The sequence below is a fragment of the Gadus morhua genome, chromosome 11 (genome assembly GCF_902167405.1).
Source record: "Gadus morhua chromosome 11, gadMor3.0, whole genome shotgun sequence".
Taxonomy (NCBI): Eukaryota; Metazoa; Chordata; class Actinopteri; order Gadiformes; family Gadidae; genus Gadus; species Gadus morhua.
In genome coordinates, this window is record NC_044058.1 from 16,030,801 (window position 1) to 16,052,024 (window position 21,224).

At 47.4% G+C, this 21,224-nt stretch overlaps 1 protein-coding gene across 2 annotated transcripts in view; it reads left to right on the forward strand.

The window, feature by feature from the left end:
- rspo2 (R-spondin 2) overlaps window positions 1-19,634 on the forward strand; it is a 52,077-nt gene extending 32,443 nt beyond the window's left edge. For both annotated transcript variants that reach the window (XM_030371398.1, XM_030371397.1), the window contains exon 6: window positions 17,909-19,634. In XM_030371398.1, the coding sequence (XP_030227258.1) occupies window positions 17,909-18,033 (125 nt within the window). In that variant the 3' untranslated portion in view covers window positions 18,034-19,634. The remainder of the gene's footprint in view (window positions 1-17,908) is intronic.
- The last annotated feature ends 1,590 nt before the right edge of the window (window positions 19,635-21,224 follow it).

Genomic DNA, 21,224 nt, shown 5'->3' on the forward strand with positions numbered 1-21,224 from the left:
AATTCCCAATATAAATCTTGTATTGCAGCCGCCATCCGGCCATTTTCAGTCAGTTGTCATTGACGGGAATCCGTACGCCTTTACAATTACGATTGATTGATGTGTAGGTGGAATGGAGATGCGGTCGGAAACCGTTGTGTCGCAGTGTGATTTAAAGAACAACAACAACAACGGCATCCCCGAGTTCTTTTTTCGCTCTTCTCCGTTTCGCTGCCGTTTTTCTGTGCTTCTGTCTTTTTAACTGTTTGCACGGCTGAGTTATGTGTGGTCCAGAGTACCAGGACACTCATTTGAACGATTAAAACATGTGCGTTAAAGTGTCTGACTGCATGTGTGGCCATCACCGTTTTAAGTCTCTTTAGACCTGTGCGTTGTTGCGGCCTATTTAATAAAGGTACATTTCAGACCGTGGTACTGCACTGTTAAGCCCCGGTGAGACCGGAATCCCGGAGCGGCAAAAGCCCGTGAAATGGTACACTCGACTGTTCAAATAAATAGGCTATAATAAATGTGAGCCGTTGAGGTTGAGTGGGAACGCGAGGCTGAGAGAGCTAAGTGAAGCACCCCATCGTTCCAGCTCATTTACAATGAAAGTCAGAGCAACCGACGTTGTAAAAATAATCTCTGCCGGTGTGCAATAACAAATAGAGACCCGACAGGGAGGAGAGGCAGCAGAGGCCTACTTGGTATTCAGGTGTCCGTGATCCGGACGGACACCGTGTTGATTGTGTGTCCGAAGAAGCGGCTTGTTATGCAGGAATTCCCTATGAGGCAATCGTAGGGAATTGGAGCCAAAGTGTTGGAGCCAAAGTGTTATGTGATAAAGAATCATCTTAAAAGTGACCCCAAAGTTTGCATCTATGAGTAGAAAGACTCTAAGGCATGACCTTTCACATTTGTATGGTAAATTTCGGTCTGACACCAGACACCAGTATTAAAGATAAACATTGGATTATGTAACTGCAGACCATAAAGACGCTTTAGATTAAATACAGACAGGAAGTAGAGAGGGGAGTAGGGGCAGTGTGGAGGGGGCAGGGGCCACTATGGACTATTTATGGCAAGTCAACCAACCCTAACCCCATGTGCACTAAACACTGTGCGTTTCTTTGTATTAAAACGACAACGGGACGTCCTGTATGGGGCCGCGTCTCTCGGCTTAACCCCCTCCTCCCCCGATGCATACGGACAGAATCGGTGATCTATCTGCCCTGCCCTGTCTGTCTGCCAGGAGCTAATCCCCGGGCACAACATAAAGGAGGAGAGGATGCTAAGCCCAGATCATGTCAAGAGGCGAAGCATTCTTTGCGATAAACATTGCGAGCCACACAGACCGTGTCTGATGCGTTCCGTGCTACACATCGTCCGGCAGGAACGCTGTGTATATCGCCGGTCCCACCACTGGGACTCTTTCGTTACTCTTAACGCGTATCAAGTATCGGTATGAGGTACGGGGATCCAGGATATTGAGCGCCAGTATCCTCAAAGACCATGTCTGATTTGTTCCGTGCAACACGCTGTCCGGCATGAACGCGGTTGATATTGTTCTTGAGCCCACTGCTGGGACCCTTTGGCTCTTCTTAACCTGGATACGAAGTACCGATATCCTGAAGATGTTGTTTCTGCCCCGCCAAAAAAACCTCACCACCTCGGCCACTCATGGAATAAGGAAGTTGTTTATATTGTCCTTGTTAGCGAAGGTGCCAATTTGAGCTGGCCTGCCCTTTGTTTAGATTCAGTTTCAGCCTTGAGGACGGAAAGCTGTCTGCGCGAAGCCTACCTAATATTGATGTTATTAAGTCGTTACCTCTGAGGTTTCTCTCTGCAGCTCCTGTCAATCAATAGGATTTGGTTAATTTACAAACAGATAAGTCAAAGCGCCAGAGAAGATATCCACTGTTCAATTATATGTTCTTTTGTAGGTCTGGCTGATGATTTTATCTCACATCATCTCTCCTGTCAGTCTATTTTGTCTCTTTCCCATAGTCATACATTTGTATTCCCCATCTCTCTCTCTCTCTCTCTCTCTCTCCCTCTCTCTCTCCTTTCTCTCTCTCTCTCCTTTCTCTCTCTTTCTCTCCCTCGCGCTTTCTCCATGTCTGTCTGTCTGTCTGTCTGTCTCTCTCTCCCTCTCTCACTCTCTCTCTCTCTCTCTCTCTCTCTCTCCCTCTCCCTCTCCCTCTCTCTCTCTCTCTCTCTCTCCTCTCTCTCTCTCTCTCTCTCTCTCTCTCTCTCTCTCTCTCACTCTCTCGCTTAATCTTTGTCTCTCTGTCTTCATATTTTTGTTCCCTCTCACACACTTTCACGACCAAAACCAAAACAAATGAAAAACTGCTGGTTCTACGATGTCAGCGATATTAGATGTTGTGTAATCGACTTCAAATGTTAAAGCTCTCAAAACACCTACTTACTGTAATCCCAGATTTGGGACATGTTGCGAGCGTAAGGTCCAATGCAAACTAATTTTCGACCAGTTGTAAATCGGCTTTCAGATTCTTCACACAAGCGTCTGTTGTAGGGAGCAGACATGACTTTTCGGTGACTCTCGCTTGTCTTTTTGTCTAGGAAATTAACAGAACTGGTAAACAATCCAGGGTGCCATGGTAACCATATGGAGAACGAAAGAGAAACCAGACATGGGGAGCAGAAGAAAATTCCAGAGAATAACTAGAGGGAGGGAGATAGAACAATAAATAAGAGAGCATAGATGTGAGGAAGAGAGAGAGAGAGAGAGAGAGAGAGAGAGAGAGAGAGAGAGAGAGAGAGAGAGAGAGAGAGAGAGGGAGAGTATAAAGTCAAATCATTATCCTTGGTCATTGTATTATGTACCTGTGCTGGGAGAGATCCCGGAGCCGTTGCGGGACTATCGATCGCCCATTTGTGTAACCAGAGTAACCCGCTCTGCTGTAGGGCTCATCTAAGGCCAGGGTCCTTCATCTCATCATTAATACTACACTTATCCATCTCCGCCGCCGGCCCAAAGCACTTGACCCCCGCCACCATTGATACCTCATAATTACTGTGTCTGTGTGCGTGTGCGCGTCGGTATGTTTACGTCTGTATTTGTTGGAGGCGTTCTTTCTTCTCACGCGTGTGTTTGCCATCCAGCCAGACCATTGAGAATATCTAGCAACACGGCGATATACAATAATGTCTCATTAGGCCTGCATGCGTGTACCAGGGACCACCTGTAGCCAGGGCAGAGTGAGACCAGATTGAGCCCAGCTCTCTGGGGGATGGGGTGTGTGAGAGCCGGAGGAAGGGCTGACCATCAGGCAGCGGGCCAGGACGGCTAAGAAGTAAGTATGGTTCTGCGGTGAACCCACTGCGCCGTGCACCCTCTGGCCCTTAGCGTCTGGCAGCCATCTGCTCCTGTGAAACAATGTGCAGAGGACGTTGATTGCTTCAAATCCTCTCTGGAGGAAGCACAACCACCCCCCCCCCCCTTGCTCGAGTGTTGGATGGACTTGGTCTTAGAGGGGAATTTTTTTATAGAAGAGATTTTGTCTGCTTGTACACAAGAGACACAAGTGTTTATTGCCACTGTTGCACGATCTCTATGTCACTCTCTTGCGAGCGTTTGAGTGTAAAAGTTGCACAAAACGGCACGACCCCGCAGGCCTGTCTTGTGTTTGGACAACGCACATCCATGCACGTTTTCTGGACACATTTTTGATATGGACATCAGGCCAGTGTTCTTTTCTTTTTTTTCATCCAGACATCCAGACACTTTCATCTGACTCTGCTAAACCCCATCCTCCCGCCGTGAAGAATTCTCCTTAAGTTTCAACAGCGGCAATCATGGCTCAGCTCGTCCAAGCCAAACCACCGGAGAGAACTGCCCTCGTGCTGTACTCGTGCCACTGCTCTAAACTCTAAACTCTCTAAACTAGCACTCCGCAACAGACCATCGCATCGCTTCCATTTCATCCTTTTTTTTCTCCTTTTTTGTATATTTGGTATTTAACCCTTCCGATTAATGCTTCCCATGCGCTCTTTGAGGGTTTTCTAGAGCTTTTTTTGTTAAGGCCCCTGCAGCTGATTTGATTTGTGGATGACAAGCCCCTTCCCCGCCTTCTCCTGATTTCTGCTGGAATGGAATGGGGGCCGGAGATTACCCATGATCCTTGGCATCCGAGGTAATATCGTGGACAATCCGGATCAGGTCCCGCCAGCGGGAGTGGTGTGAGAAGCGTTTTCCCAGGACAGGGAGAGAGCCACTAATTGGCTGCCTCTCTGTCGGAGTGATTATGCGTGGCTCACGCTGCAGCGTGTTGTGACGGGGGCCGACCGGGCCCTAATCTTCATTTAATAGGGCCCGGCTCTGTAGGGGCCGACACAGTAGCTGCTCCGAGGGCCTCAAGAGCACTGTGACCTCCTCGGAGCTCTGCTCTTTCCTGGGCCCCCCTCTCCTCCTCCTCCATGTTCCCCCATAATGAAGTGGGGGACATGCCTCCATGTGTGATTGTATCTTTCACAAGGAAAGCTCTCCAGCATCATGAGTTGGAGAAATTGTATGTCCCAGGATGGTTGCATATGCAACCTATTTCATCTGACTTAAACTCACGCAAAAAAAAAAGATAAAGTGGATCTCTGGAAGTTTCAAACTGCACTGTGGTGTGATGATGAAGTATGAACATGTGAGGGAAACATGGGTGAATAGGAAAGACACATCAACCTGTCATTGACTTGGCCAGGCCCTGGGTATCCACAGGCCAACAACAGTTATGGTCGCACCACTGCGGTCTCAGTCACAAATGACACATGCCTTGTTTCAGCTATCCCTGGCCTCTGTTTGGCGTGCTATGGAGCACTTTTCTGCTTCCTCCTCTCCTGACCCAGCGGATATTGATCCTCTGAGTTGAAGGGTCTGAATACATCGATTAACACCAGTGCTTTCCTAAGAGGATTCAAAGCAACTGTTGGTGGTCATATTTCCGAGTAACGGCTGCGCTTTAGCTGTGGAGCCTACTTCTCCACGGTACACTTCTTCACGGAGGGAAAGTTAATGAAGGAATAATGAAAAGTAGAAAGAGCGAAAGAACGAAGGGAATAAATACAAATAGAAGGAAAGAAAGAAAGAATAAATGAAATAGAAATATAATAAAAACAGAAAGAGTGAAAGAAGTTCCTTCGGAGGAAGCCGAAGGAGAGAGAAGGGGATGCGATTATCTCCACAATAAGAGCCCTTAGCTCCCTGACCAAAATAAATAGAGCTGCTGTCATTTTGGTAGCAACTGTCTTTTGGAGAGCAATATTTGAAACACCCCATTATCCAGGCTGGCGTTTATATGGAGAATCCATCGTCATACCACAGGCATGAGCCATAAGCCCGGCAGAGGACTTTTCAAAGCCTGTGGGTGTGGAGGGGGTGGGCGCTGGTGCTGGTGGTGCTGGTGGTGGTGGTGGGTGGAGGAGAGGGGTCAACAGTGCTCACTGGAGCTTCAAGTTCTACGTTATTATCATCTGGTCTCTTCCAAGCAGGAAAGATGAAGAGGGGAGAGAAGGGGGTTGTGTAAGTGGTTCCCTCGATCATGGGCCCACTTTGATTTGCAGTTTTATCAAACTGCTCTCTTGGCAGACATGCGTAGCCACGCTATATTTGAATGAACGCTCTATTTGTCAGTGATTTGATCCCCCCGGAAAGAAGCATGGTAACAATTGTGTTGTCTCAATACTGATATATTATTGAACACAGACCTGGTTTATAAATCTGTGTATGAGACGGCGCGCTGAAAACATTTTAGATTCCTCACATCGTGACTCTGTACAGTAGGAGCTGAACACTGCGTTGCACTGCTCTGGCTGGTGTTAATTTCCGGCACAGGAAAACAAAGCATATGGACAGACGTATCAACACCCCCATTAAAAGCAGACCTAAACTAACAAACAAAGTGGTAGCAAGCTGGGGAGGGCGGATAGGGTGGAGGAGGAGGAGGTGGAGGAGGAGAGGGCAAGAGGCTGTTTACCATCCTCCGACACGCACACACACACACAACACACACACACACACACACACACACACACACACACACACACACACACACACACACACACACACACACACACACACACACACACACACACAGAAACCCATACGCACTGAAGTACTGCACATGGCATAGCACAGTGAGGACCATAAAAATGAGTTCCATGGAATCTTTCCCTGCCAGTGTTTTCATTCTACCACATATTGGGTTTTCACAGCGGTTCTCCTTTAACAGGGTGCAGGTCCAGTAGTGATGAGCTGTTTCGAGGCCCCCACAGACCCACCCCCCTTCTCTGTTTCGTGATCTTCTCACTCAGTGTTTAGATAACCTCAGACCAGTCTGAGAGGCTACGGTCAAATCCCACCATGGCCCTCCTTCACTCCACCGTGTGTGTGCGTGTGTGTGTGTGTGTGTGTGTGTGTGTGTGTGTGTGTGTGTGTGTGTGTGTGTGTGTGTGTGTGTGTGTGTGTGTATGTGTGTGTGTGTGTGTCCACATGTGAGTGTGTGTGTGTGTGTTTATGTCCACATGTGTGTGTGTGTGTCCACATGTGAGTGTGTGTGTGTGTGTGTGTGTGTGTGTGTGTGTGTGTGTGTGTGTGTGTGTGTGTGTGTGTGTGTGTGTGTGTGTGTGTATGTCCACGTGTGTGTGTGTGTGTGTGTGTGTCCACATGTGTGTGTGTGTGTGTGTGTGTGTGTGTGTGTGTGTGTGTGTGTGTGTGTGTGTGTGTGTGTGTGTCCACATGTGTGTGTGTGTGTGTGTGTGTGTGTGTGTGTGTGTGTGTGTGTGTGTGTGTGTGTGTGTGTGTGTGTGTGTGTGTGTGTGTGTCCCTCTGTCTCAAACATTCTTAAGGTCTGCCAGACCTCCAGCCCAGGAGTGCTGCCAGCACTCCTGTAGTGGGCTTCACATGCTTTCATCTGCACGCACGCACGCACACTCACACATGCTCACACACACACAAACACACACACGCACGTACCCACTCACACACAAACGCTCACGAACACACACAAACACACGCACACACATAAACACACACACACACACACACACACAGACCCATACGTGCACATGCACACGTGCACAGATGCATTGGTAGAGAGTGTGAGAAACATGAAACACACACTGACAAACAATAAAGCAGACCTCACAGGCGGTTGCCACATTATCTACTCTGCTCCCAGTTTTCCACGTCCCTTCTCTTTGCTTTTCCTGCTCTGAGCTCAAATGACTCCTCTTAGTGGTCCTCGTCTGTCCAATGTCATATTGTGTAGGCTGCGTTCCTGTACACACACACACACACACACACACACACACACACACACACACACACACACACACACACACACACACACACACACACACACACAGGTAGTTTTCAGGCTGTTGGTCGCGTGGCCCACATTGTTTTGAAGGGAGTGTGGCATGACCCATGTCCCCCCCCCCCCCCCCCCCTTTTTGAGAATGCGGGCTTTAGGAGAAAATTATGCAAGGACAAGAGGAAGAGGAGGAGAAGGAGGAAGAGGAGGATGGGTGAAGGCTGAGAACATCTGGTGCACAGTTGCACTGGCTCAACCACCAGAAGCCTCTCTACCCTCATCTCGCCTCTTCTCCCCTCTTCTCGTCTACCCATCGACCCCCCCCCCCCCCCCCACACCCCCTCTCTTTTCCTCTCCAGTCCTCTCCACTCCATTTCAAACCTATCCTCTCCACACCCTTCTCTCCACTCCTCTCCTATGCTCCCCTCCTCTCTCCTCGCCCCTCCTCATCTCTCCTGTACACTTAGACACAACAATCGTACCTCTGATTGTGTATGTGTGTGTGGGGGGATGGAGAGAGAGAGAGAGAGAGAGAGAGAGAGAGAGAGAGAGAGAGAGAGAGAGAGAGAGAGAGAGAGACCTGAGAGAGACAAATACAGGGAGTGTGGACTTCCAACAAACCATTTATATTGGCTTAAGTAGAGGTTAGAGCTGACTCCTGGAGTTTCTACTGTACTCAACATTCAGTAGTGCCTGGTGACGTCACCGCTTAGCAATCTCACCCTGAAGGAAACAGACGTTGGTGAGCAGCCCCTTGGTCTCTAAAAGCCCAAAGTGTTTTCAAAGTATTTGCTTCTATTTCTACGTACAGATAAAGACCTTGACCTTAAATGACTTTGAAGTCTGTGACCACTTTCAGGCAATTAGTGCTTTTCTTATAAAGGCAGTTTTAGCAAAAAAAATATTGGAATTTCAAACCGATACTCTCGCGCTGTATCGATTCCGGGCGTAAAAAAAAAAAAACTCACTTCATAGACACGAGTCGATGATACGCACGGCCCCTCGGGAACGCTCCGTGGGCTCCCAGTGTGCACCAGCATCCCTCTAATTTGATCCATCTTTCCTTACCTTGGCCCCCTTCTCAGACAGATGTCGCTGCCCTCTCATATACACAAACCTCTCCCCGTTGAGGTGAGACCCCCAAATTACACTGTAATCAAACACAGCTAAAAACAACAAGAAGATCTATGCCATATGCCGAGGCGGGGGCCTCCTGTTTGTGTTTGGGTAAGTGAGAGCCGGGATTATTGACAGGATTGGATGAGCCCTGCCGGCTGGCGATGGAAAGGTCCGGCGCGGCTCCGACAACAGTTCTCACCAGAGACACGAGCAGACGCGTGGAGCCACCGCGGTGGCTCCACGCGTCTGCTCGTGTCTCTGGTGAGTGTCTCGTGTCTCCGATGGGATCCGCTGTCAGAGCCGCTCAGCTGTCCGGCACCCCCCATCCCCCCCGTCCCCCCCCCCGTCCCCCCCCGGTCCCCCCCCCCCGGCCGTATGACAAGTGTCGGGGGCACCGCAGGCCTCAGGGACAGGAGATCAGCCGCTTCCTGGTTAAGGTTGGATTCTCTCTCTCTCTCTCTCTCTCTCTCTCTCTCTCTCTCTCTCTCTCTCTCTCTCTCTCACTCTCTCTCTCTCTCTCTCTCTCTCTCACTCTCTCTCTCTCTCTCTCTCTCTCTCTCTCTCTCTCTCTCTCTCTCTCACACTCTCTCTCTCTCTCTCTCTCTCTCTCTCTCTCTCTCTCTCTCTCTCTCTCTCTCTCTCTCTCTCTCTCTCTCTCACTCACTCTCTCTCTCTCTCTCTCTCTCTCTCTCTCTCACTCTCTCACACTCTCTCTCTCTCTCTCTCTCTCTCTCTCTCTCTCTCTCTCTCTCTCTCTCTCTCGCTGCAGTGGAACGAGAGCCGCGATACGAAAACATCAAACCCCCCCCCCCCCGAAACACCCCAACCCTCCCCTGCCCAACCTGCTTTATTTTCCTATACCTAACTCTGTGATGCGATCAGACTATTTTTATCTAAATATATTTGGGAGCCGGACCTGTTTAACCTTTCAAGGTTTGAATTTTCGATGGAGACCGGGGACAGGGGACAGGGGCGATGCGGGGTGGGCGATGGCGGGGGCTGGTTGGGGTTGCAGCAGCAGTGCCTTTACTTTGTGGGAATTAGCGAACTGATCAAAGAAAACAAAAGCACTCCCCCCGGTACCGAGGGAGGGTTGATTCCCTCATCACCAGCCCTGGTCGCGGGGGGATTGCGGCGTGATCCACGGCGGCGTCTAAGCCAGGGCGACTTAGCCTGGCTCCCTGCTTGTTAGAGTCTGATGCCATTTTGGGACCGCGCTGCGCCGAGTCCAGACATGGCGGGGATTTCCTCCTGGTGTTTTCCTCGCCGGGCAGCAGAAGGATGAACGGACTTATGTGGAGAAATGAGATATAAAGAAGCAAATACACTCGACAATTTCCTCTTGCATCCTGTTTTGGCCAAGGGTGCTTTTTTTTGTTACTTTGGAGCTGGGCTGACTTTAGCTCTCATTCCTGGAGAACCAGGTTTGGAAACAGGAGAAGTCAGCAAACATTAGCTGACTTTGGAAAATATTTGCCTTACATATTTTAATTGAAAAATGTATGCATCTGCAATATACTCACATAGTGTAACGTGTCTTTGTGGTCATGTGACTGTGTGACAATGGCTGTAAAAGTCCACTGTTAAACATCCTTGAGGGGGATTGATGGAGAACTTTGTTCTGAGAAACGCTGATTTCCAAGGCCGATTTAAAGACGGAAAAGGTATACTGTGTAAAAGTTCACCTATTTAACGATACTGCCAAGGAACTTTTATTAACTTGTATAGTTTAAATTGGAAAGCAATGACAATGAACCCGTATGGCTATAACCCGGGATCCAGTATAAACAAGGACAGAAGGAGCTGAGCATATCAGAGTCGCTTAAGAAGAGCTCTTGTTTGTTAAATATAAATCGTTTCACTAGCTCAATGAAAGAGCCACATCGTAAACTCCGGGCACTTCTTTGTTTATATCAGGCCATAATGAAATCCATTAGACGGATCAAAGTGTGCTCGTGTTTTTTTCTCTATTCTATTTCACATAAACAAGTTAATGACAAAATGAATCCCAAACACAAACACCTCGGCCTCACTCCTAACTCGAATCTCACGAGACCTCTCAATCTGCCACAAATCTGCCGTCGCTTTACCAGGGCACATTACTAAATGTGTATTATTTCATTGTTTCCGGCTCTTGAGGGCTTTCATTTGATCCGTGCTCCCGTTTCCCTCCAGCCCTCCCTCCTCCTCGCGACCAGCATGTGGAGGCACTCTGTAGATACCCTGGCCCACGTACACACACAACCATTACTACAGCCCCTCCGCGCCGCCCACCAGAAAGCAGCATTGTTGCGTCAGGCACGACAACAAGAAACCCCTCTCTAGGAACCCTAACTCTGCCCCCCCCCCCCCCCCCCCCCCCCCCGACGCTCCGATAAGCTCCATGCTATTTTTTTTCTTTGCTTATCCTGAAATACAAGAAAACATTAAGCCATTCATTAAAGTCAACTAAGGCTAATTATCCCCCATTCGCCCAGAGAGCCCAGAGGGGACGAGGAAGAAAGCTCCATGTATTCAGGCCCAGATGTGTTGGTGAGTCGGGACAGAGAGATAGCTGACCACAGCAGAGGGTCTCTCTCTCTCTCTCTCTCTCTCTCTCTCTCTCTCTCTCTCTCTCTCTCTCTCTTCATCCCTCTCTCTCTCCCAGTCTCTCTTTTCATCCTTCTCTCTCTCCCACTCTCTCTCTCTTCATCTTTCTTTCGCTCTCTCTCCCACTCTCTCTCTCTTCATCATTCTCTCTCTCTCTCTCTCTCTTCATCATTATCTCTCTCTCTCTCTCTTCATCATTATCTCTCTCTCTCTCTCTTCATCTTCCTCTCACTCTCTCCCTCGCTCTCTCTTCATCCTTCTCTTGTGCTCTCCCTTGCTCTCTCTTTTAATCTCTCTCTCTCTCCCTCTCCCTCCCTCCCTCCCTCTCTCTCTCTCTCTCTCTCTCTCTCTCTCTCTCTCTCTCTCCCTCTCCCTCCCTCCCTCCTTCCCTCCCTCTCTCTCTCTCTCTCTCTCTCTCTCTCTCTCTCTCTCTCTCTCTCTCTCTCTCTCTCTCTCTCTCTCTCTCTCTCTTCTCTCTCTCTCTCTCTCTCTCTCTCTCTCTCTCTCTCTCTCTCTCTCGGGGTCCTGTGGTTTTCCAGCGCACCATCAGAACCCCGCAGCGGCTTCAGCAGCAGCTAGTGAACGTGCCTGATGCAACCTCCATGACACCATCGCTTTAAACCAAGCCAACATGCCGGAGATAGGACTCCGTTATTATTCCACCGCCTTCCCCACCTCCCCCCACTTCCCCCCCTCCTCCGTTTAACTTGTGTTGGTAGAGAGGACTTGGCCCAGCTCGCCTTTTTGTTGTTTTGATTTCTAAATCTGTTCCTTCTGGTCCCCCCCCCCACTCCCACCCCCAACCCCACCACGACATCGGGGCCCTTAATCCCCGGCAGTAGTGTGGCTGTGTTGCAGTGTTGCTTGAGGGGGAGCTGGAGGAGTTGTAACTGTACCTTTAGTTGGAGGGCATATGGAGCAACACCATCTTCCCTGGTCAGGGAACACATCATCCAATCGAATATGATTCAATATAGGGGGAAAATATGCACTTTAACTTTCTCAGATGGATTGGCCCTACTTTGGAAACATGGACATGGATGGGCTGATGGTGAGCCATGAAGACTTGTAGAGTGCAGATGAGCAGCGCTGAGACCATCATGCACGGGGCTCATCCCTCATACAGGGCGGACAGGTTGCCTGGGAGGTGTGACTGACGGAAAAACTGCGCACTTGTCTCAGATGACCATCGGCCGAATGAATCAGAGGGTCGGTCATGCGTGTTTAGCCGCTGGCGATTCGTCCGCTCGCCTTTAATCCACTTTGTCCGGTGGTGGGGTAGGGGTGGTGAGGAGGGGGGCAACGCTTGGACTTTGTCGGCGAAGCGGCCCCCTTCAAAAGAGGTGAAGCGCTGAGCTAACTTGTTTTGTAATCTCCATGCAGGATCCTCCCGACAGGCCACAGATGAGGAAATAATGAGCGAGCTAATCCTAAACATTATCTTTTATAAGTCGGGATCCATGTGTTTCCAATCACCGCCGGCTAAATAGCCCTGTGATAGTAAGCAGAGCATGGGGAAAAAGGAGAGGGAAAGGAAGGAAAAACGAAAGTGAGTGAACGAGAGAGAGCATCATCCAGAGTAACCTTGTTATGGCCCGGTGACGCTGTGCAGAGAGCCTCTTGTCAGCTCGCTGGCAAGGTGCACTTCATTGAAACGGCTCTTATGTTTAGTTTTTCCTTCGTCACAGCAGAGACACATATTAATTCAGTTTATCTTTGTACCTCTCGCTCTCTCTTTCTCTCTCTCTCTCTCGCTCTTCTCTCGCTCTCGCTCTCTCTCTCTCTCGCTCTCGCTCTTCTCTCGCTCTCGCTCTCTCTCTCTCTCTCGCTCTCTCTCTCTCTCTCTCTCTCTCTCTCTCTCTCTCTCGCTCTCGCTCTTCTCTCACTCTCTCTCTCTCTCGCTCTTCTCCCGCTCTCGCTCTTCTCTCGCTCTCGCTCTCTCTCTCTCTCTCTCTCTCTCTCTCTCTCTCTCTCTCTCGCTCTCTCTCTCTCTCGCTCTCTCTCTCTCTCTCTCTCTCTCTCTCTCTCTCTCGCTCTCTCTCTCTCTCGCTCTCTCTCTCGCTCTCTGTCCCTCGCTCCCTCCTATTCTAGTTATATTTCCTCTAACGTTCCTCAACCACTCCTTCAAATGATAAGCATAAACGGTGGCATTAGCTAACGCTATTACAACGCAGTGAACAGCAACAACATCAAACACTATCTGGGGTTTGACCAACGCACAGGACGTAAGGGGGTCGCAGTGACGTTGAAAGCCACTCGTACGTGACCGAGTCTGAACTGTAAATAGGTTGAAATAAGGTCAGGCAATGTGGGGCGCTGCACTGTTAAACAAAACAAACTGAATTAAACGGCGGCACAAAGCACTGTCGTACTCCTATCCCTCTCGAGCGAAGGAGTTAGTCAGCGTTTAAGTTAAGCCGAGCACTGGCCGGGGCCCTTAGACCCGTTCTCCCTCCACAGCATTATAAATGTATGTGTGAGCAGGCCCTTAATGGCTGCTAATCCAATTTCTGCCACTGAAATCAAATCTCTCCGGCGCCAGTACTTCTCTCCTTCCCTTTGCAAATGATGGCCTCCGCTCTTTCTTGGGCCTGTTTACGGAAAAAAAAGCAGTCTCCCAAAAAAACAACCTGAATAATTTCTAGCTTCACCTTATTTAAGTCAGTCTAAATCTTCCAAATTGTTTTGCCTGGGGCCGTTCCCCCGCTCCCTCCCTTCTATAAAAGTTATTAATTGACAGGCTGAGGTCGCAGGCGTCTCGCAGAGCACTGCAGTAACTGGAGAGTGCAGGGAGAGGTTTCTCCTCGAGCGCAGGAGCCCCATTTACCGTACGTCTTAATGCCTCCTCGAGGTCATCCATCGATTTCTCCCAGACCGCAAGCAATGGAGATAAGATTAGGCCCGTCGATTCCAGCCCTGCCGCCGCAGCTGTTAGCGGATGAAGTCACTTGTCCGTGCCGGTGGGGCGGGGGTGTTTTCGCTCTTCTTCGGCCAGGTCACGGCCCAGCTGATTATAGGTTTACATGTGTAGACACACACAGAAGGAAAAGGGGCATCGGGCCAGTCCAAACACAAAGCTTGACCACCCCTCTCTCTCTTTCTCTCTCTCTCTCTCTCTCTCTCGCTCTCTCTAGCTACTTCATGATGTCGGTTCTCAAGATGAATAAAGTTTCTCTTGGGGAGGAATACATGTTTTTGTAACGTGACAGAATACATTTGTTAGAGCTGAGTTTCATTTCTCGAGTGCTGGCTTTGGCCTTTTCCCCTGTCTGAGCAAGGATTGGATACACCGGAGTGCATCAATAAGGCGAGTGGTCATATTGCCAGCCCGCAAGAAGATATTGTCCTGGAGCGATTTTCTAATAATATGATATGTCTCACTGTGCATACCTCGCTGTCGCGATAACAATCTACTGTTGCGTGCTGCAGTCAAACTATTTCCAACGTATCAGCGTCCACTGCTTAAATATAGTCAGCATTGGGTTACTGGACATCGGCATACACTTATGCACGCAAACACATCACTTAAACAATGGACACGCACACAGACACACACATATACACAGATGGATTCTTTCCCTCACACAAATACACGCACATATACAGATGCACTCACACACACACACACACAAAACAATTATCCAACAGCAGGCCCCGGTTATGATTTAGAAATCCAAAACAGTTTAATTTGCGTAAAGTATTTCTATTTGTTTGTTTATGGGACTTGCAGTGCAAACTCAGACACAGAACTCATGTTGGCAGAAGATGATTGTATCTACAAAGGAAAATGAAACATTTAAATCATGGACTGCTGAAGTTATATCAGGGGCAGCCAAGACGGAACACCAGTATAAAAAAGGGTTACATATTTGTAACCCTATAAAGTCTCCTACTTTAATTCAATTTCTACTTTGCCAATAATGACATTCATAAAAGACCAAACAGATTTGAACCGTAGCGTGGCTTCCAAAAACAGAATTGTCTTTACATGCTCTTAGATTTATGAATTTGTTCCTGGTTTTGAAAGCTATTGAGATGACTTAATCATTTCTTTCCAGGCAAATGAAACCGTTTCCTCTGTGCAACCCTGGTAATCAGCTTAAGTGATTACATTGGTCGTAAATATGAGATGATGAAAGCTTGGCTCGTTCCAAGCGCATTGTGCCCTAAAAGAAAGGCTGAAAAGCAGCTCTTGACAAGGCATGATAGCCCATCTCGACAGCGTGCTATTGATGCTAGAGGATGGCATTTCACTGTGTTGGTATTGGTTGCCCTCTAGCTGTCAGCGCTGAGAACTTATGTGCTTATCAAATAGAGTTTGATAGAATTAGCCTGGGATTCAATTGAATTACCACACGCTTATGGTTCTCAAACTTCAGCAGTGGCCGTCAACACATATTAGCTATTTTATGATGATGATGATGATGATGATGATGATGTATCATATACGGACGACAGGAGTCACGACAGAATCAAATCAAACATGGTTGTGCTAAGAAGTAGACCAAGAAGTTTTCTTTTTGATCTGTGTTTAACAAGGTGCAACTTGTTGTTGTTGTTTCAAACAGCATGCCACAAAAACAATACACAGAATCCATTGCCCTTCTAGAGTAGAATCAAATAAAGACTGGGAAGTAGCAAGCACTTCTAAAACACTAGTCTAATGAAACCCAGCTGTCCTTAGCCCTATGAGATTTGTAATGGTTTAGCACTGTTTTGCTTGACAGTGCCTAAGATGCATATGCAACAGCTTGTACTTAGCAGAAGTAAGCCTATAACTATAGGGCATTGTCTATAAACTCAAAACAGTTTCATCTGTAATCTGAATTTGAGGATCTGAGTTTTTTTCCGATGCTTAGAGATGGATGTAAGAATGCAGCAGCTACAGTGTGAGTGTTTGTCTGGTCCCACTGTCTTGGCAGTGGTTAAATTACAGCATTGTACTGCCATGTTCAGAACTAGCCTTCAAACCTATGTTTTTAACCTTTACCTCCTTACACCGTTTTGAAGTACATGCAATTTTTCTCGGCCAAAGTGTCCCGATACGTTCCATGAGGGTCCTGCGAGCGCAGTTCTTAATGGAGTGAGATTATGAACCTCTGTACATGGGTTTAATTGCAGTCAAATGTAATGCATCTTGAATTGATTGCACCCAGGCCAATGTTTATGAGTGCAGACAGATACTGAATGAAAATGGCCTTTTGAGATTGCAATTAGTCATGAGATCCACAGGAAACACAGTGTTGAACTTCATCATTGACACACGATACTGTGGTTCATCCTGTAAGATATTTACTGTGCACACGTTCGCTTAATGTGTTTTGGATCAAAGTGCTAGGTAAATCCTTGTTTGGTACACAGTATTTTTTAGGTTACCATGGTTCGCCTGAGATCTGCGTGTATGAAATGCAACTGCCTCAGAATGGCCATGTGACTTTAAATGGCAACGTTGAAGTAATTGGAGGAAATGGCTGCGGCATGGTTTGATGTGTTTATGCATCGGTCATACTCATTGAGAAATGCCTTTAATAGAGCAATATCTTGTTTTCTCATGCATGTCCCCACAAGTATTTTACAGTTCGGTACAGCAAATGAGCCATTCCTTATTTTTTTATCCACTTCAGGTCTGCCAGTACATATGAGAAGCCAATTAAAGATAATGCCACATATTACACTATGTTACCTTTCTGTTCCTGGGAGCAAGTGTAATAATAAGACTTAGAAGTGGTCTGCTTGAGGCCTAGAGTTGAGACCTGTTTTTATTCTGCGATTTTCCCGCTCAGTGGACCGTGGCTCATTGCTGTGGCTGTGTGTTGGGATCCAGATAGCATCTCATCATCCAACCCTTACCCTGCTTTTTCCCCCCATTAGAGCGACTTTCCCTTTAAATTCCCTTACACTCACTGCTTTTCACACCCATTTGTCTGATACACACACTCTTGAAACACACACACACACACACACAAGCATACACTCACACACGCATTCATGCACAAACACTCACATACACACGCACACACACACACACACACAAACACACATTCACTCACTCAATCACTCACTAACTCACAGAAATGCAGAAACACAGACATACTCACAGAAACGCACACACATACACACACACACATAGACAAACACACACAAACACACACACACACACACACACACACACACACACACACACACACACACACACACACACACACACACACACACTGCGTTATCTTATTTGTTTGGCAGCCAAATTGTTGCCCTGTGGTTCAGTAGTCAACATTTTCTCCGTCGTTGGGAGCCCAGAGCTCTGCAGCCTTCACCACACAAGGTTCCATGAGCACACGTTTGTTTCCCAGCATGCTTCACCCGCACCACATAAACCTGGGATTTATTAACCTTCGGGAGGCAGACCTTTTAAACACAAGTTATTAATGTTTATTTTGTCTAACCCTGCTTTATTAACTCAGTACTGCAGACAAAAACAATAAGATGGTGTTAAAAAGTAAAGACGCTCACCCCTGTGTGTCAAAGTACACACATCCAAGAAGATCTATGTAACATTAAGGAGTTTAAATGGCCCTGTTAGAACGTTTCAGTTAGGATGAATGTGTATATCTGATAGAAGCGGGCCTGGCTCGGAGTGAGCCCATTGGCTGCTCTGAGCTGAGTCCGATGACACCTCACAAAGCCCTCTTTAGAGATTTTAAACCAAACAGTGAGTGGGTGGGGGTAGGGGAGGTCGCCCAACAGCCATCATGATCCCTTGAGAAACCATTCAGGATACATTTGGATGTTTTTCCCCGAATTGGAGGGAAGTAATGAACCCTTTTGTGATATGTCAAAAAATAACCAAATGGGAACATTTGAAACTAACCGTTGTTGCTGTTGCCTTCCTCTAGGGGGATCGGGGAAACAACGGACCAAAGAACCAAAGAAGAAGAACACCAAGCAGAAGCTCCGGGTCCGGGCTCAGAACCAGCACAGCGACCACCTGTCCTCGGTGCGCTCCAGCCACCGGGACTGAGCGCCACGCAACGCACAGCCCAACGACACGCTGCTAGCCACCGCCGCTACCGCTGCTCAACACACACACACACGTCCCCAAGGAACAGACTCCGCTCACTCAGAACCCCTCAACTCCACACAGACACGCAAACACACACCCAACTGTGCCCACACAACTCCCGCCTGCTCGGTTGTAGGGCGAGGTACGTTCAAACACATGCACACACGCATTGAGACCAACACACACGCACACACAGACACACACAATCAATTAGGAAACTCATACTCAACGCTGGTGTCCACCTCGCCTCCTTACTGCCCCCCCTCCTACCCCCCTCCCACCCCACGCGTGCATTGCTGACCAACCCAAACAGTCCGATCAACCCCTCCCCCTCCCATGCACCCGCATCCCTTTCCTGACCTTCGACTGGCGACCTTTCAACAGTGACACCCATCAGTGACGGACCCACTCACACACAACATCATCATCTCATCTCCACGGAAACGGAAGACCAAAACGATTCCCCAGAGAGAGGCGCCGGAGGGACGCCCAAAAGCACGGAGGAGAGGCGCAACGGAAGGTGTTCTCAGTTTTGCGACGCTGGCGAAGGAGCGCACAAGCTGTATAAACTGTCGTGGGACAATGAGAGACGGAGCAAGAGCTTGACGAAAAGCGAGGAGAGGCGAGGCAGAGGGGTGGATGAACATAAAGGACGGAGGACGGTAAAGATGGAGAGAGAGTGAGGGAGAGAGTGAAAGAGAGAGATCTTGGCTCTCGTTAAAAAAGAACGATGCTGATGGACACATTATTTACATCTTGAAACTAAAAAGAGACTGTTTTTTCTGTATTTATGACAAAGCTATCCCACCGCCTGTGTACCGCTCCCCTTTCGTTCGGGACGCAGTGTTTTCCCTGTATGGCCTTTATCTGTATGTACATTTTCAAGAGTAAAGGAAAAATCATGCATAGTTGCAGTATTTTATTCTCAGCACAAACTGTTTACGTTCAGACCGCTTCATGCTCTAACTGTATAGTGTCGATAAATAAAAAAAAGAAATTTAGTTGTTGGTTCCGCATGGCAACACACACTCCTGTGTATATAGTTTATCTAATTATAAACGTATTACTGTATTTTCAGTATTGACTCATTCATTGTCCTAAATGTTTTAGAGTTCAAGGGTTGTAATATTAAGCTTCAGATTGAAAAAAATTAAAATAAAATAATAAACATAGCCTCCACATAGCTATTACATTTATATGGTATATATTTGATTTATTTATTAATTCTATTTTTTACTTTTTGTGTTCATCGGAAATCTATGCCTCATGCTGTTACTCTTATATGCTGAAATATTATTAGGAATTCCGTATACCAATTCACATATCTTTAACAAGTGGATGTTTTTGTTTTGTCATGCCCAACAGTGTCATTTTCTCATTTGAATTCTCAATTCTCATTTGACTGCCTACTGATTTCAACATGTTGGAAAAGAACAACAATACAATAATGATTTGTTAAATGTACCCTAGGTTTAATAATCAGGCTCCAGCAACTATATGGTCATAGGACTGCATATGTGTACATGGTGTTTTATTAAAATACATTTCATGTGACTGTATCTTGAATGACTTATTTTATTTCTCTTCTCTCAGCCGTTGTTACACCTCACACCTATTGTTCCCCCTCTTAACTTGAAACACCCCACACTTTTATGACCCACCAAAACGTTACAATAAATACACCTTAAAAAAAAATCTTTATTCAAACTATATCCAGAACGTGCCAGATGGGAAATTGTTTCAATCGACGTTGAGGTCAGGGTTGGCTTGAGATTCACTCCGTATAATCATTCTCTCTTAAAAATACTGCGACCAATTCTGCCAGACAGTGTATGAATGAACAGTAGCAAATGAATCATATTGTGTCACATATATCATCCTAGGAGAAACAGACCACAACATTCATGTCACTAGTAATTCTCCGAAAGCACACATGATATTTCCATAGGGAGATCGACACCCCTGACACACCCCACTCTCTCTCTCTCTCTCTCTCTCTCTCTCTCTCTCTCTCTCTCTCTCTCTCTCTCTCTCTCTCTCTCTCTCTCTCTCTCTCTCTCTCTTTCTCTCTCTCTCTCTCTCTCTCTCTCTCTCTCTCTCTCTCTCTCTCTCTCTCTCTCTCTCTTTATCTGCTGTCTAGGGCTTCCCAGAGACGCTCCATAGATATGGAGGAAATCTATTTTCCACAGTTTACGACCAATGCTTGGTTATACTTGGGTGTGTCACGGATCATCTAAGGCGCTGGGCAAGTGACTTTAATCCTCCTTGGGATACATGTAGCCAGCTAGCCAGTCAGCCAGTCAACCTTCCAGCAAGCCAGCCAGCCAGCCAGCCAGTCAGCTCGTAACTGGAACAAGACAATAGCAGAAAATGAAAAAAAACAACAGCAACAACAACAATGTTTTTCATAGAAGGAAGCTACATGTAGAGAGTCGCTGCTTGGTGCCATCTGCTGCTGGTTACGAATTAATGAACGACCCACAGATGTCATCCCCTGGGCCAGACTATCACCGCTCCAGACTCAGAGGATTAAAACTCGAGGTTTAGGATGAGGAACTGCACTGAAGTGGATTCATTATAAGAGGAAGACCACCAGCAAAACAGAAACACCAGGCACGACGGCGCAGCCTGAATGAAAAAGTATAGCCTCAAAAACGAAATTTGTTGGCAGAGTCTAATTCTTTGGGTTCTTCCCCTCACATTCTCTAGTGTTGATCCATCATGGATGTTTTGAATTGGAAAAGTGTGTGTGGTACATGTGAATGTCCCTTGGTAGATCTGCATTCACTTGCACATCAGAGAGAGCTGTTGTCCCCTGTGTGCTACTTCTCTAAACCAATTCTCCTTGATAATGTATGCGTGTGTGTGTGTGTGTGTGTGTGTGTGTGTGTGTGTGTGTGTGTGTGTGTGTGTGTGTGTGTGTGTGTGTGTGTGTGTGTGTGTGTGTGTGTGTGTGTGTGTGTGTGTGTGTGTGTGTGTGTGTGTGTGTGTGTGTATCTGTACATGTGAATGTCTGTCTGTGTGTCTCTGCGTGTGTGTGTGTATGTGCGCCCGAGCATGTGCGTGTGTGTGTGTGTTTAAAGTCTGTGTGTTGTGGTAGCTGAGACTGAAGCACTCTTGTAATCTGACAGGGAGTGTTTTCATTAGTT